This window comes from Copidosoma floridanum, unplaced genomic scaffold, assembly GCF_036245765.1.
Source record: "Copidosoma floridanum isolate Cflo_tuat_1 unplaced genomic scaffold, Cflo_Japanese_pri ptg000016l, whole genome shotgun sequence".
Classification (NCBI taxonomy): domain Eukaryota; kingdom Metazoa; phylum Arthropoda; class Insecta; order Hymenoptera; family Encyrtidae; genus Copidosoma; species Copidosoma floridanum.
The window spans coordinates 9363199-9381688 of record NW_028321893.1 but is presented as its reverse complement, the minus strand read 5'-3'; the positions used below and the strand labels follow the sequence as shown (position 1 = coordinate 9381688).

The 18490-nt window shown below is 30.3% G+C and overlaps 1 protein-coding gene across 4 annotated transcripts in view; it reads left to right on the top strand.

Moving 5' to 3' along the window:
* Positions 1-18490, top strand: part of trc (Serine/threonine-protein kinase tricornered) — a 952993-nt gene that overhangs the window by 691548 nt on the left and 242955 nt on the right. For all 4 annotated transcript variants that reach the window (XM_089592301.1, XM_089592302.1, XM_089592300.1 and 1 more), the window contains one exon: positions 9879-10031. In XM_089592301.1, coding sequence (XP_089448427.1) covers positions 9879-10031 — 153 coding nt within the window. The remainder of the gene's footprint in view (positions 1-9878; positions 10032-18490) is intronic.

The window sequence follows — 18490 nt, the reverse complement described above, 5'->3', positions numbered from 1 at the left end:
CATTTTAAAAGAAATCGTAACAGTAAGGGTACATTTCATATTTATAGATTAGCACTCAAAGTTGTCAGGAATCAAACAAGTTGATACATTGAAAATTAAGTATTAATCTTAGAAGTGATTCACGGATATCTAATATTTTTGAGGTTTCGTTTCAATCCATATTTAAATTAATTATTGAGCATTTTTTAATATTGTTTGATATTTTACGATCATACATTTTTTAACCGCTCTCTTTCCTCTAGATATTCTTCAAGTTATTCGGTGCTGAATATTTTTATCTCATTAAAAAAAGAGCTTGAAAACTTTCAGTTTTACTCTGCTTACATTTAACTTTTCAATTTAAATGTTTACTTTAAATTTATGGTCATTTAAACTGCGTCAATTAACATTATTTTTTTACACTTTTTCGCATTATGTTTCTGTGTGAAATTTTTTTTAACAAAAGTAAAAATAATTATACTTTAGCAAGTACATATATGTGTATGCATGTATATGTACTCATAAATACACTTACACACACTCGTATGCTAGGGGGCTTCGTCCTCCTGCGGGCCTTGCATGCCAACCCCCTAAGGATTATTTTATATCTACGAAACTTAATAATATAATATCTACAAAATAATGGACTTTTTAGCTATATCATTGAGTATAACTAACAAGTGTTACTCAGTTTCTTCTACTTCTTTTGGTGATGCTGTAAATTTCACAATAAACTTAAAATACACGTACAGCATATAAATTTCTATACCATTATTTTATTATACACTCAACAAAATATGTACATAAAATTTAATTATTCAGAGATGGAAATTTTATTATAAAAACATTTTTTGTGATAGAAAAATGTACGAATGTGTACAAGAATATAAATTAAAATGTTTTTTTAAACAAAACTTTATTTAAACTAAGATCCACTAATATCATATAATAAAAATCATACGTTTTACACAAATGACTGTTGATGAAATAAAGTCTCAAGTTATTTTTACAAGGATAGAAACAATTTCATAGCAGCAATAAGGCTGTCGTATTCTTAAAATTTTGTAAGATCAATTTTTTTACCAAAAGGTAAAGGTCAAAGTTATAACATACATTAAAAATTTTGTAATGTTGGTATTTATATTTTTTTTAATGTAAAAACTCCAAAATACAGTATCACAATAAATAAGTAATTTTTTTGTGTTTCTACTAGTTAAAAGTCTAACTTTTAAGATGCATTTTATATATTTCAAAACTAAAATTCTCGGAGAAAAAAATAAATGTTATAAGGAATAAACATTACCAAAAAAAATAAATTCATTAGTGGTTAAAAATTTTTTGACGTACAATATTTTCATTGCTTCCAAATCGTTTTGTATTAATATATTTTCAGAATTTTAACATCTTGATACCAATACGTACAGTTGACTATAAAAAAACAAAGATTTTTTGTAGTAAAATCCTAATTTATTAAAACTTTGACTTTGTAATTTATTGATTTCCATGGAAAAAGCTTAAACTAATGGAAGCTGTTTTCTGTATATAATAAACGGTAAAGATAAATTATTACTTAAAGTAATTCTTCATGTAAAAACCTTGTTCCTAGGTTCTTTACCAAATATTATTTCTGCTTCTGAATTATATTCAAATAATTTTGCTATCGTAGTCTAGTGACTTTGCACAAGTCATTAAATATATAAAAGGTTTTTATCAACATGACAATAGCATCTACTTTTTAATTTATAACGTGTGGTGGTAATTTTGCATGTTCATTAGAGCTTCTATTGGAAAATTTTACGCTCACATTATTATTAGTTCAATCACTAGCTTTATATTTTGCGTAATCTATACTGTAACAAGTATGTTTCAACGTTTTAATAAAATCTGAAATTTTATTGTTTGAAATGTACAAAAGTCCGTTATGAGTTGTTAGAATTACTTTATTTACTTTATTTAGGCACCTACTTATACTATCCCCATAAATTTGATTAAAAATTTTATCCGTTTCATATCCCTGGGGAATTTCTAAAGGCTATATGGATCCATGTCCAATGCCTATTAACAATAATGAAAATTGTAAATTTCTACACTGCATATTATTTCTTCATTTGTAAATTTTTCAGTGTTCCTATAGAAATAAATATTTTACAGACTTACAACCTACAGAACTCTTACACCCGTATCTCATTACTGGAAGAATTTGTCTAAAACCACCTCCGAAAATGAATAATTTTCTACCAAATAAAAAATTATTATCAGATAAATCTTTTAAAATTTCATTCCCTATTCGCAAACCCTTTTAAGGATCATTGAAGCTTCGTTTCAAAAAATCATATTTACGTCTCGTAATTTTTTTTATTAGTTTTGTATTCTAAAAAAAACTTTTAATATTTTTCAAATCTCATGGACATCAAAATGTTTTGTAACTTGTCATCCCTTGAGGTACTAAAACTGAAGATATTCCCGTCCAAGGTATAGAGATATTTCTTTTCTTTCTGAACAAAAAATACAAAATTAATGTTTTGTACAAAAATGAATTTTCAGAAACTCCTGGACGATTAATAAAAGGTAATTTTTTATTACTATTAAAAATTTTATTAAAAATTTATTTTAAATCACTTTCCAGCTTAACAAATCGATCCTTGGAATTTTTTTGAAACCAATGACAGTTTTATTTTTCTTTATATCTTTAAATGTTCTTGTTTTATTTGATTCTGGTAATCTATAATCTTGACATGATTTTTTTTAGAGCTTCGATAACTTAGTGATTAGTGTGCTAGCCTCCTAGCTGGAGATAATCAAGAGGCCGTGGGTTCGATGAGGTGTTGATAAATGACGTCAACGACGATTCGTGTTTGCTCAAAAGGGTCATAACTGGTAATAAAACGTAAGTGTGTGGTTACGATGTCAAATTCACCGCCCAATCATCCCAATGCAATCAGACACGTGAACGAAGTCCGAAAAAATCACGCCAAGTCCGATCAAATGCGAAGGTTTTGCTTACTATTTGCAACGTAATTAATACAATTGAATTCTAGTCCGCTGTCAGAAGAGGGACGAGAGGTGGAACTTGAAAATTATAAAAAGGATATTTTTATTAGGATGCAATAAGAGAGAAATATTCAAATTTTTACCTTATTTTGAGAGTAGACTAAGAGAAAAGTTCAAAGATTTGGGGAGGAGAAAGGGCGGTTAGTGACTAAATTTGGTTTTACAATTATATGTATATATATATATATATATATATATATATATATATATATATATATTATAATACAGTTCAGATCCATAAGATTCGTTAAAATGAGGGTGCTGTCTCATGGAGCACGTAATCCACAATACGAAACCACTTAATCCCATGAGAGTGAAAGAGAGGCCCATGGAAGTAGCACGAAAGAGATCTCTCTCTCTCACACATAGGCTCAAGTTGTTCCGTATTGCAGATTGCGGGCTCCATGTGACTATGGCCTTAATATCTCCCAGTCAACTTTTTGTGTTATTTTCAAGATGTAAGAATCTCTATAATACATTCATACAAAATGATTCTGACAATAAATTAAGTAAGAAAAATATTGTATTGTAAAAAATTTTTGTAATTAAAAATTTTTTTTTAATTTTCATTGTAGTAAACAGTCACATACAACTCTTATACGAATGAAATTTCTTTCTACACACGATAAAATGTAATATTTGCTCTTCTTTTTCTTTTTCACATTACTCTCTTCAGAGTATCCTTTACACCAAGTTTATTCATTACATATCTCACTTTTGTATGGAATATGTCGTTATTTACAAAAATAGTAAAACAACTATTAACACCAATGTAAATTTCTAGAATTAACACAAATACATCATGTTGAAAAAGAAATCACTTGAATAATAATTTTACTGTGAATTGTTAGGTATTTTGATAATGTAGTCCTAAATTATGAATAATAATTCGATTTTAACAACTATCATGAAGGGTATCGGGGGCTTAAGGGGGGGACAATTAAAATGTGTAGGAGCCCTGGAGCTAGAGGTTTTTATACTGAAGAGTTTTTTATTGGGAAGCTCCTTATGCCAACTTAAAAAATAGTGCATTACGTCATTAGGGCACAAAGTACCAACATTAGCACCTGAAGAGTGTGGTTATTGTATGTTTGTGCTGAGTTGCACATATTGTTTTTCTTACCAAAGGCACAAAGTACAATTTGGTGACTGTGGGCACATTCTGTGCCCAGTAAATGACTTACTTCCCGTGTGCCTAAAGTGATTACAAAGGTGCGAAGTGTGGTCCGCGAGCTCAAAGTGGCAGTTGTCCTTCGAGCCTATGACAGAAAAAATACATAAAGTCTTCTATTTCAATCTTCTAACTATATCACCTATCTATGCACTAAAGATAAATGATATGAGAAAGATGCCCTTGCGTGAAGTTTAACCAATTCAGAATAGAATACTTTGACCAGTTAAATAAAAATTTTGGTATGACGTAAATATAAATAAATAAGAACATTAAAAAAATTGCAAATAACATATGAAATTCGGTTTAACTTAAATATCAGGAAAAAATTCATTTAAAACTGATTATGAATAAAATTAAAGAATAAACACCTTTTAATGAGTGAAAATTTTTTTAATGATGTAAAATGCAATTCTTTTAATCTGCCCTTGACATGAGCCTTGTTGATCACGATTCTCAAATTAGGTATTAGTAAAAGCTTGTACTCTCATGTTCACATTTTGGTTGAGAGAATTTTTGCTTGGTTTCTGTTATCCTCCAACACCAAAGGTTATATCACTCAAAATAATTTGAAAACATATTTTATTAAAATTTTTAGTGAGCACAGTAATAATAAAGCTTTTATATAGTTAAGTTAAATTTTCTTATTCTAAGGTATTTCAAGTAAAGATTTGAAATTATCTGAATCTGAAAAATCAGAAAAAAATTAATAAAAAATCATTATGACGCAATAATAATAAAAGTTGTCCTTAAACACATTTTTAGTTTATTATTATATTTAATAAAAAAAAAATTATATTCATAGCATGTATGCTTTGCTTCGATTTTGCCTTACAGAGGAAGAGGTCACTGCCATTTTAGATTTAAGTACAATTAAAAGTTCATGTATGAAACAAAAGCAGAAACAAAATATACGTGAATTTTATATTATTTTTAAGACAAGGAATACGTGATTTCTAAAAAAGCCTTAAAAGTAATCGTTGATCAAAGCTTACGAGCTTTCTACAATACAGGTGTTGCTTTTGATAACAAATGAAAAATTTTAGACGGAAATTTTCGTCAAATTTTACCAAGAAAAAAAAACTGTATTAAAAATAAAATAATAGAAAAAATAAGTGAAAAAATAATTCTTATTTTTACCATTAGAAATTGGTAAAGGTAAACTAAAATCATTGAATATCTCAGAAAAATTGAAAAAAATCACGTTTGTTTAAAAACTTCTTTACAGAATATTTGAATTCTATACAGAACATTCTTTGATCATGTAAATCTATTATGTTACCTTGCGATTGTAATATTGTTGAGAAATTTATGTATTACCAATCACGTTACGGAACTAGACTTATAATAAAAAAATTGTGTAAATATAATGCTGGAATCAAAATTATTATTGGTAAAATAATTGTAAATAGAGATTTCATGCAACAAATTACGTTAAATACAAGTATTGTTCTTAATGCACCTTTAAGAATGTAAGCACAGATTTTTATTTAACAAATAAGTATGTATATCATATTTTATGGTCGTCAGCTTTGTATTTGATTTTTTTACTTCTCAAAAGAACAAAAAATAATAATAGGTTTGTAACCAGTAACCTGAAATACCTATGAACACTGACTTTTGTAAAAAAAAGTTTGACCACAGTTTTTTGCTTTATTGTAATATATATATATATATATATATATATATATATGTATATAAATGTATATACATGTATACATATTTTTTTCTTCACAAAATGTTGTTTTTTTTTCAAAATTTTCTAGTAGTACAAGTAAGCTTGATCTTTCACAAATCATGAAAAAATTCCTTAGGACGACTTGGGAATTAAAGCGTTGGCAGATTTTCAAGCAAAAATAGGGAATCCTCGTTTAATTATATATATGAGGCAGTCTCTGGCTAATTAATCACCCCCTGTGCACTTTTCTGTTTAAGATAAACCATTTCTATTAGGAATAACATTTTTGCTATCCACTCTAGTTCCTTAGACTGTATGGTGATTTTTGATTCTTTTAAATGTCGAACCTTTTATTACTTATCAAAAGAATAGAGATATTTCTAACAAATGAGAAAAATAGTAGGGTCTTATAGAAGTAAAACTGTCCGCTCAAGCAGGAAGAAAGGAGGGATAGAAAAAGAGAAAGAGTGAGAAAATATATGGCGGTAATGGGACATTTCTTTCTTTGTCCTGTTTGTGAATTGCTATTTGTGCGTGGGATATCAACCACATTACAATCTTCAAATTAAATCATAGCAATTAGAAGAGGAAGATGCACAGGTACTGCGATCTTTTCTCTCTATCTCTCCTCGAGCAGACACAATTAATAATAGATTCCTTACTCTACTTATAATATAAATACAGTTAATAAATGGTAAATGTACAATTTGTTTGCCTAATTCGAAAGTTACTTTAAAAATAACGTAGTTTTTATTATTACTCAAGACTTAATACATGCCTTTGGAATCTCTAACTTCAAAAACTTGCTAAGATGGTGACTTGATCCGGCATTCTTAGAAATCTACATTATTTTACTACTTATAGCAGGTGTTAGTTATAAGCATTAAAATTTTCGAGATGACAAATTACGAATAGCCCATTAATTTCTTAAAATTTTAAGATAGCAAATCTAAAATAGCAGCTGGAAACTAGACTGACAATAGATTTATATTAAATTTATAGGTACTTTTACGTAATTATGACACATGTAGAATATAACAATATTTTAACGTAACAAATCCATGACAACAATTGGAAATAATCAAAAAATTTTTCTGGTAACATACAATACTTCTTTTTTTCATCATCACTAGAAAAATACTTTACTGCGCCCATTAAAAAAATACAAACCCTGGGCAACATGGCTTTATTTTGTGTGTATGCGGTGGTTTTAATACAAGCTAGCATCTAAAAGCCAGTTTAACAAAATAGCGCTTGCTCCTTTATTGTATGTCATACTATTCATTTACAGAAAACTGGTACTTTCAAACGCATTTGAATAGAGTTATATGTAATTAGCAAGCTTGGGGGAAAAAACTTGATTTCATTTCTGAATACACTTTTTAAAATGGTAGTAATTTTAATAAATCTACTTATGTTCGACACAAAAAAACCGTAAATACAATCTTTATCTATCTATGAATATGTAGTATATATAACATTATACCTGTCTTTAGTCTTACATACGAATAGCTAGCTCACTACTATAATGGCACTATCTGTTTCATTATTAATTTATGATTAACATTGCTAGTATAAAACTTGAAAAGGTTAAATGGAGGAAGTACTTTTCAAAGATTCAGTATATTTTTCGAATTTGAAAAATGATGTCTTTTCATGCTATTTCTGTTAACAAAGCTCAATTTTTAAACTTCCAAATTATATATATATATACATATACTTTTGAATATATTATTTTACAATCATTTTATAAAAAAAATAACAAAAGACTTTTTTTTTTCAAAGGCAGAGTAACCTGGAAAATTGAATTCCGTACTAAAACTTTAAAGTTAAGAGTTTTGTCTACACCGTTGCTTTTTCAAACAAATAGTAATTCTCTTGGATATTTCTCAGTGATAAAATCGATTTTGATGAAAAAAATACATAAGAAACTACTACGTTTATCCATCGACCCTTTTTTGTACATACAATAGCTATCCTCTAGAGTGTTTGATTGAGTCTTCGTGCTTTTTGTCATCTTTGCTCCATGATACTACTATTGACGCTCAAATGTGCGTAGTTTGAAATTTGATGGAAACAGTATTTCAGATGCTGAATTATTGCTTTATCTACGTATTTGTGCGTATAATTCACACACAGTTGTTACTGTCAGTTCAGATATCCGTAGATGACTCTTATACCATAACAGCTTATTCTTTACACTTATAAGATTGTACATATAATACAGGAGGGATCTGGAGCCCTGTATTACTAACAAAAATTATCCTAAAGTTGTATACGTATCCAAAGTATACGTCCTGATTAGAAATAATACTTTAGCTAGCAATGTTATTAGCCAAAATAACGTTGTTATTTAGTTTGTATTTTGAAAGTGGTACTTGAAGTATTTTTATAGCAATATAATTTTTTAAAATATTGTAATTAACAGGAAATTTGACTAAAATTTTTTTTTTTATTAATTTCAGAGCCAGTAAACAGCTTTGCAAATATTTATTTCATAATTAATTTTAATAAACAATTAAAGTTTCAGCGTTAATTTTTTTTTGACGCCAAGGAAATATTCAAAATAAGCTATAATTTGAAATGTCCGGTATTTGTGTCTTTTAAAAAACGGACGAGTATTAAATGGGGTTTTTACTCTGTTTTCTTGTCAGAGCCCTTAGGCATGTGCTATAAAAATAAGCTATTTATTCATTAATCTATAACTTAAAACGTAGTTTTCTTATATTTAAAAGTGTGCTATTCCGATGTTTGTTGCCTTAACCTTTATGTTTTTTTAAACTGATTGTATTTGAGTTCATCGTAGGAAGTAAACGAAATTTTTAAAGTTTATTATGTTTTACAAAAAATTACGTTCCGTTCATTATTAGTGTATCTTTTCGTTTACACGCTTTAATTACCCATGTTTGGTCCAAAAAGTTTAATTGCCATACTGAAAAATTTTATTGACTGTATTAAAATCAGTTGTAGTGGCAGTAATATAAGACAATAATAAAGTGAAAAATATACATACTTTTTTTGTAGAGTATATAATTTTTTTTTTTATCATAGTGTTATACTTCTGGGTACATAAACGTCCACTACATAGGGCACTTAAAACTTTGGAAAAGAATAAGGAAAGGGATGAGAGGTTACCCATTACAAGAAGGGGGTACGGGGAAAATAGAAAGTTTTGGCTGTGAGAAGTTCGCTTATTTCTTTCACGAAGACCATTGCGCAGTGAGATAGCACATGTAAAAGTTCATAGAAGTACTTGTTTAAAAAAAATTTCACTGGCCAGGAATCGAACCGCGGTCTTCTGCATTCCAACTAATCTGACTGAGTCACCGTTCTCAAATAGCAAGTATACAAGACAGCTTTAACTAGATGTGGTATGTAAGAATATTAGACTTTACTTTTATTTATCGATGGATAAGTATTAAATGCGACAATGTTTCTACAAACTGTAGTTTTGACTGAAAAATTCGAACTGCCTTGGCAATTATGTGTTGGACGGGAAATGTCGATAAATTTAATTACTCGCATTTAATACTTACCCATCGATAAATTAGAGTCAATTTTAATATTCTCACATATCATATGAGCAAGGTGTTGGACTAAAAAATCGCTGAAAAAGTATAAATTGTAGCATTTGAGAAGAGGAGTCGCCGAGACCTCGATGGCGAAATTGGTGACGCACTTTCCCGGCAAGAAAAGAGTTCGAGGTTCAAGTCCTGGTCAAGGTGACACTTTTTTTCAATTGCTACGTATGACAATGTGTCTACAAACTGTAGTTTTAACTGAAAAATACGAGTTGCCTTGGCAATCGTGTGTTGGATGGGAAATGTCGATAAATTCAATTACTCGCAGTTATAACTAGAGTTAAGCCTAATTATTTCTTTCAAATTAAAAAAACTTTAACAACTGTATTTGAATACCACAAAACTTTAATAAATAACTTGAGCTCAGACTACTGCCGTAAAAAACTTATGTATAACTCAAGTAATTACAACGTTTCAGGTTATCCACCGTTTTGTAGCGAGAATCCTCAAGAAACTTATAGAAAAGTCATGAATTGGAGGGAAACACTTATTTTTCCACCAGAAGTTCCGATTAGTGAAGAAGCGAAAGACACAATTATTAAATTATGCTGTGAAGCTGATAGACGACTAGGTAAGATTATGTCAATTTTCACACAAAAAATTTAGGTGTCTTACATAATAATTTAAAAGTAGTTGAATTTCAATTTGAATCTAAATTCAAAACTAACCTTGAATCTGAAAGGTCTAAGTGCTTTATATAGAAGACTTTTAAACACATACGATTAACGTCTGCTAGCATCATCTATGAAATCTTATTTTTAAAGTATAGAATACAGCTATAGCATAATATTTTATTTTTAGCTTCTTTTTTTGCACAAACTAAAACATAAAAAAAATGAATGTTAGGGCTAAACCACCTGAGTTAATAGGTAAGGTACAATCAACATCGTATATTTATCCAGGAAAAAAATCCAGACAGAAAAGAAGAACGTTTTTTATCTTTTTTTAGATTCCAATTAATTTTCAAAGTTAAATGGTGACATTTCTTTCCTAAAACTACACACTTACACACACATTGAGCGAGAGAGAGAGAGAGAGAGATATACTAGTGAAGCTCTGCCTCCCTGCGCGCTCCGTGAGCCAACCTCCACTTATAAATGATGTTACTATAATCTTTTCTCAACCAAATTTGAATTTTTATGTTACCAAGCCTTAGAAAATTATGCTATTGATTGTTTAGCAGGCAAAAAAATGTTTAGCTGAATCTAACCAAATTTGAAAAACTACGGTATTTCTGAGAAATACTCGGGAAAAAATGGTCTGCGATGAGGGTTAAGCAAAGTTTACAATGCTGCTTTTAGGTGCATATGAAGGATAGTCTGCTTACTCCAAATACAAGTGGTAAAGCTGACGTAGAAAAATAGCTGCCCTCTGCCTCGTTTTACTTTTAGATAAGCCTGCTTAAAATTAACAGTCTATGCTTTATATGCCTATGGACATTTCTAAAATTTATTTGTTCACTTAGTATACCTTATTTTTTTTAACTTTGTCATACGTTGTGGCGGTGAATCAAATCATGTTACAATATATTCACGTAAATAGTGCCTAACTATGAGTAGAATATAGGAATAAAATTAAGTAGAAGGTGCTGTTCATGTTGTTAAGGAAAGCTTTATTGTTTGAGACTGCTTAAATAAAAATAAAAATAGAAATCCAGACTATTAGAGGTGAAATAATATATCTTTAAAAAATATCGATAGAACAGCAATTAAATTTCAAATTTCTATGATTAATTTAATAGTTATATCATGTAACACATTTCTTTAAAAAAATTATGTGTGTCATTTAGACGTACGCCTTAAGAAAATACAATATTGGTGGGTGGGAGCTGGTGCGGATACAAACATAAATTTTCTTATTTTGTGGGGGAGACATGTGAACTATTGTTTGGAGGTGGTAGAGGAATTTATCGTCTACCCTACTTAAATCTCTGTATGAAACAGATGGATGTACATACAATAGTGGTCTCTGCTTTCTGTGCGCTTATTTGTAAATATCTATTCATAATTTAATAGTGAGTTATTTTATGATCATAAAGTGCTATTAAATAATTCAATTGACTACAAGTCTTATGCTCTTGTGTGTCATCATAAAACTCATACTTCTTAAAGTGTATAACGATACTGACAAGTTATGTGGATTTGGTGCTACCAGTTTCCTTTATAGCTTCCAACTTTTGCCACGAGCTAGGGTGGTACATCATTGTCGATCCTGATGTAAACAAAAAAATTCAGTTATCCCTGAAAACTGTGCGTATAACGGCTTTGTATTGCCATGCTGCTCTCTATGTATATGCTATTATCATTCGTATATTAAAAAATTGTGTCAGATTTATTATTAATGAATCACGTATAAAACAATCGAGACATCTTACTTAACATGGCTTCAAAACCATGAGACTATAGTTAGGCATACGCCTAATTATAAGTTATTTTCTCAATATCAAATGAAAAATGAATTTTTGTTTTACATTTGTCATTCTAAAACGTTTTTTATACTATTATTAACAGCATTAAGGGTATTTTATTTTGACTAATATATAAAGCTAAGTCGCTAGAACCGTTGTAATCACTAACCACGAAAACTACTTGACCGGTCTGACTAAAATTTTGCGTACTGATTATTGACACTTCCTAGATGGTTTTAGTATAGTTTTTATCTGAAAAAAATTAATAAGAATAGCAATAAATAGGCTCAAAGTTTTGCGAAAATACGCTAGCTTTTGACGTTAGTTTAGTAGGATCCGCTAGATGGCGTAGACGTAAAATCGAAGCTACCCGCAATAGAAGTAATTAAGTGTAGTTATAATACCCCCGAGCGTCTAAACAATCGCCATAGTCGTCAGCTGGCAGTACATCAAGAAAATAATTGTTGGTCGTGCAACTGAGTATACTGACTACCGACGACACTCTCCCCCAATAGGCAAGCAAATTACGTCTAATTTGACCCTGAACCGCCAGAATTGACAAGTACCACCAATAAAAAAACGCTCTTAATGATAACGTCTCTGGCGGAATACCAAGAGACGCGCCTAGTCAGAGAGTACAACCTGCACCATCACTTCAGAGTGTTGTGGCCCTTGAACCATCCGACCTGGTACCGTCAAAGAATTTTAACTACAAATGCAAGCCAAGGAAGACAGCCCTAAGGAGTACGGGCAGCCACAATGGCTTTTTTCTTAGTGGTCATCCCAACGGCATACCTACAGAGAAGGTATTCTCCAGGCTCACTTTCCTGACTAACGATGAGTGGTTGGTGATTCGGGGAACGATCCGAAGACGAGATATATACAATAATAAGGAATAGCTGGAAGTTTCACCACTGGCCCGTTTCAGGGCCACTGTAAGTATTTAAGTTCCTTACTCAACCATCAATCTCATTGGTTCTTTTAAGGGCTACCTAAGTTTAAACTACCTTACCAACAAATAAATTTTTACTACCATTTCCGGAAACGATTCGTTGACTAAAAGACTATAGAAAACCGGCCACTATTAAACTAAGTTAGTTTTTCACTGGCAGACGTCATGAGCGGAGTTATTCGTCGCAAGGCTGGGAACCCCAGTGACCAACGATCCTACATTACTCTCTCAATTCTTAGGATTCCAGCAGAAATTATCGATCCGCTTCAAGGTATGTACTGGGAGAAACTAACAGCTATGAAGAAATAAACTTGAGCAAAGGGAACAGCCTCCGAATCGCAAACCAATCTCCCCACCTTCAATCACAAAAATAACTCAGTCTGCAAAAAAAAAGGTGCTTTAGACACCAACGTCTTCGGCGTATTACCAGGAGACGTTAGAAAAGAGCTCTACGACTAGCTCCAAAGCTTAAAATGTTGTAATTTTTCTTATGATCAGTGTAGTCCAATAATAACAGGCCAGAGAAGATCACCCTGAGGTATAGAGGCAATCATGTTTGCTGAAAACTTCAGCCAAGAAAGAGTTTATTTAAGAAGCTTACTGGTCCTTTTTAGGGCCATCAGATGTTAAATTACCTTGCTGACAAATATATTAAAACTGAACAAAGTTGAAAAAAACAGCCTTCATAGCTCACAAAAAACTTATTCATACCAAAAGTCGCAAGAGAGCGAATTGGAAGGAAAACTTCAAATGCATCCAATGAATAAAATTTCAGGCGTCAAGAAACTGACGCAGAACATGTACCCAAATTAAAATAGCAGCGTTAAAATCGATTAATAAAGAATCTATTGCGTGAGAGATCAGCTTTTCATTGTACCCTCACAGCGATCTCTCGAATTTTACAGATTTGTAAAAAGGCAGAATATCCATTTGTATTTTTTTAGCGATAAAAAATGTAGAGATTAAACTCCAGGACTTTTTTGCTTTGGCAATAAAGTTGTAAGAGAAAAGAAAACTTTTTTTTTTCAACTATACATTTTTTTGTGAGTTTCAAAACATTACAGCTAAAAAAACAGCCTTTTTGTAGCTTTTGCGGGAGAAACTCCAAATCAACGACCCTTAAGGGCCAACGATTATTTCATGTTATAAGGAATGCACGGTACTTTTCAGCATAATTATATTTTCGTTACTTTTACAGCTTAGTATTTGACCAAATAAACTGCATGAGTTCCGAACAAATATGTTTTGAATAGAGAGATTTTTGTTCTGAGAAGTGTCAGGGATAGATGGGGGGGGGAGGCTGCTAGTATGCTAGTATATATAATTTATGGGGAAAATTAAAACAATTTTTTTTAAAGGTTTTTAAAAAGAAAGAAATTATGCATCATTACGCTTCATTCAATTTTCAAATGGGAATAAAACCCTAAAAAGTTTTCAAAAAGCTTTGAAAGTAGTTGAAATTATATAACGTAAAGAACTAAATTTTAAAACAATATTTGTAAGGGCTTATGCTCACATGAGCTTAATTTAAACATAAGAACAGTTGTTATGTTGATACGAAATAATGTAACTTTTAAACTTATTTAAAATCAGAGTAGAGAGGGCTGGATCAAATATTGGAACGTTGCTCAGACAATGTGTTTAGAAATTGTGAAGAAGCCAGGGTGGATTTCTTGAGAAGTGTGAGGAAACCTTAGAGGGTGGTGCAAAATTTATTTAACTAAAAATGACTTGATATCCCACCTGATTTTACTTTATTTAGAGATGCAGTTGAGGGGTAGAAAAAAGGAGTTCTTCAGAATTGTAATAGTGGTTTATTGGATTGTTAGGTTAAAAGGTTAAATAAATGTGAGAGAGTCTAATGGGTCAGGGCGGAGGGAGGGATGAAAAAAAATTCAACCTAATCAAAGTGAGTTAAAAATCGATAGAGTTTCGCCCATTTAAAAAGAGGAGGGGGGGGTTGGCAGAGGAGATATAGGGGGCTCTTTAGAACCTGGCATGCTGTGGAAAAGTTTGTATGAGGAGCTGAGAAAAAATTCAACCCAATAAAAATATGTGTGAATTTCGAACAATTAGTTTTTTTTAATTAGAAGATTTTTTGATTCTATAAGTGTCAGAAATAGATGTAATATTTATAATTGACAACAATTTACATCACATGTTAACACTCTACGGTATTTCATTTAGTTAATCTCGGATGAAGCCAAGACGGGGTGCTGCTAGTCATACAATTATATCTTCCTGTATAATATACTTATTTTTTTTTTTCATTTTACTAACCTGATTTTTTTCTAAAACTCCCCATAGCCCTCTCAGCCACCTACACCATTTTTCTTCTTCCCTCATAGCCTCCAGCTTTCCACATACTAAGTATTAATTATTCCTTTTTTCAATATATTAGTTGACTCTTAATTACTAATACTAATAAATAACATACTTCAAATCATAACTGATTAATTATTAAATTTTTATAATTTGTTAATAAGTATCAACTCTGCATCTAACTTCTTATTTATTTATTTTTTATATATTTAGTCACCACATAATATACATAGAAATCTGGAATTTACAGCTTTTCAAGATTTCTTTCTTTAACGAATCTATAATGGTATGTTAATATAAAACTAAAACGAAATATATTTCAGCAAGAAGGCATTGGATATGCATGTATACTGGAGTGGCGATCTTAAAACTTATGAAAAAAACTTATCTTTAACAAACAAAAGGAAGTTAGAAGAGAGACAATGCAGTCACTTTTTTTTTACAAAAAAATTTACGAAGCAACGAAGTACGACCGATGGTTTTCTAAATGTAGTCATCTTGTTTATAATCTTACTTGTAATCTTTTACACCGTTTTTTTAGAATTTTTTTGTTTATTTTTTTTTTTAACATTCTTCAAAACTTTTAGTTCATGCTGTAGTTTATTAAATAATGTAATGGCCTTGTACTTGTAACGGCATTTTTCACTGTTTTAATTACATTTTGAATACTTGATGCTGTTATTTATAGTTTTACTTGAAGCAGTCAAGTATATGTTCCATAGAGCCTCATATTTCCAGACTAAACAGTTAAAATGATATGCTTAATGAACTTTAAGTGGTATTGTTTTAAGTTTTATCTGTTTATATTTACTGTCAAAAATGATTTTAATTGTTCTCTTTTGTAAAGATTGTAATAGACTCAAAACGTTTTGATACGCTGATCCCCAAGCTAAGCTGTTATAAGTCGCTGTACTATGAAATAAAGTGTAGTATACAGTAAGTAACTGACTGATTCTCAGTACAAATTCAAGCCTATAAAAGACAATTAATAAGTATTAAAGTTCTTCTAACAATACTATTGACGTGACTAACCCATCGAAACTTATTATCCAAGGTCACTCCTAGACACTTGGCCTCACTTTTCATATTAATTTTATGATCATTTACAATTATGTAAAAATTACGTAATATTGAATCATTATATTTGCCAAAAGTCATACGGGATGTTTTATCAATATAAGTAGCTAGTGAATTAATGTAAGACCAATAAATTATAATATTTAATTTAATTTCATTTATCTGTATACTTCTTTTAAATGAGCCTAAGAGTCTGAACTAGAAAACACAGCTGTGTCATCAGCAAAGGAAGTGACTCCCTCAATGTGTATGAGCAATAAGTTAATGTATACAAGAAATAACACTAGAACAAGTATAGTATCCTGTGGGACACCTATATTAATGATATCATAATGGCTAGTAGTATTATCAACAATTATTCTCATAAGTCTATCATATAGACGGCTTTTAAAGAGTTTCAGCGTTGTTTCCCGTACTCCATAGTTTTCAAGTTTACTTAAAAGCAGTTCATGATCATCGTAATAAAAAGCTTTACATGTATCCATATATGAGATCAAAGATAGTGACCTGTAATTGGTAGACTCATGCCTATTACCTCCTTTCAAAATCGGTATAACATCTGTTTTTTTTTTTTTTTTTATATCTTGACCAATATCTTCTTTCAATACATTTATTAAACATGTAACTGAGTGGTAGGATGAGGTAAACGCTTAACGATTTCATGACATCATTATGCAACCTATCTACACCACTTTTCTCATTCTTAAACGTTGTTATTACATACAATATCTCACTTACAGTACAGGGGTTCATGAAGAGTGAAAATGCACACCATGTTTCTCGCTTTAAATTAATTTTTGGTTTTTGAATACTCATAGTTGTTTTAAATGCAGCTGTACTAAAATATCTATTAAGCTCTTCAGCTATTAAAAGTTTATTATTAATGTGATTACCATCAGCATTCTTTGTGTAATCAATATTCTCTACTTTGGTTTTGTTATTCCTAATCTTATTTTTAACAAATAACTGTAAGTTTTTGCTATTACATTTTGCTAACATTTAACATTCATACATATTTTTTGCTCTCATTAAAAGTTTTTTCAAGGTGTTGTTCTATTTTTTGTAAGCTTCAAATTCTAAGTTACTATATATATATATATATACATATTTTTTTTTTCTCCAAATTTTGTACATATTTTCTTTAGTTTTACATGACTTTTTGAGCCCCTGAATACTCCAGGATTTTCTATTTGTTAGGTTTTTTGACATAAGTAGCGATTGTTCAACACAGTTATTGACCTTTGTTATTATATTCTCTAGGATGATGTCTATATCATGATCATCACTTAAATTATCAATAACTGACCATTCTTCTTGATTTGCTACAGTAATAAGTTTGTTATGATAAATAACTTAAGTTCTAGTCTTATTTTCATGTATAAAATCAAAATTGCATATCAGTGGGTAGTAGTCCGTTATTCTTACTTTAAATATGCATACCTTATAATCTAAGTTAGTTTATATTGAAGTATGACTCCAACGGCAATGCTGTCCAATGGTCTTTATTTATTTATTAAAGCAACGTTTCGGCCACTTTAGAATGAGGCCCTTTTCAAGCACTATAAATTTCATACAAATCATGACAAAATTAATAAAAAGGTAAACAATTATACAATCGCTCGTAGTTTAAAACACTAAAACTTACAATTATATCACAGTATACAGGCTTTACGTGATCGCTTACATTTGTCGAGATCTTAGTTAATTGACTGTAGCCTGTAAGCGACTCGAACATACTAACGAAAATTAATTTCTATACCGAGGACAGGTATCTATGAGGCAGGACCAATACCAATACATACATGTGCAAGAGTTAAAATGGTTAATGTATGTATTAGAGAAGGCGTGACCTATATGAAATGATATTTTTGAATAAAATTTATTTAGTTATTATGCTGTTGTCTGCGACTAGTGTAAATTACTTTTGATAAATTCTTTAAAAATTGGTAATAAATTTTGTGTATCAAATTGTCTATTCAAGTTGTGGATATTTCTACTTATGTGTATCATTTCTGATACCTCACGCCTACTCCTTACATTTTCAACATCTAAAATCTGTACATTACTATATTCAAAATCTATATTGTGTCCTGAATCTTTCACATGGTAATACAATGCAGATCTGTCATCTTTTTTCTTAACATCTCTCATGTGTTCACCAACTCGTGTTTGCAGAGTTCTACTTGATTGACCTATATAATACCGATGACAATCTAGACAATTAATTTTATACACTATATTTGGTTTGTAACACGGTTCTATTTTGTCTTTA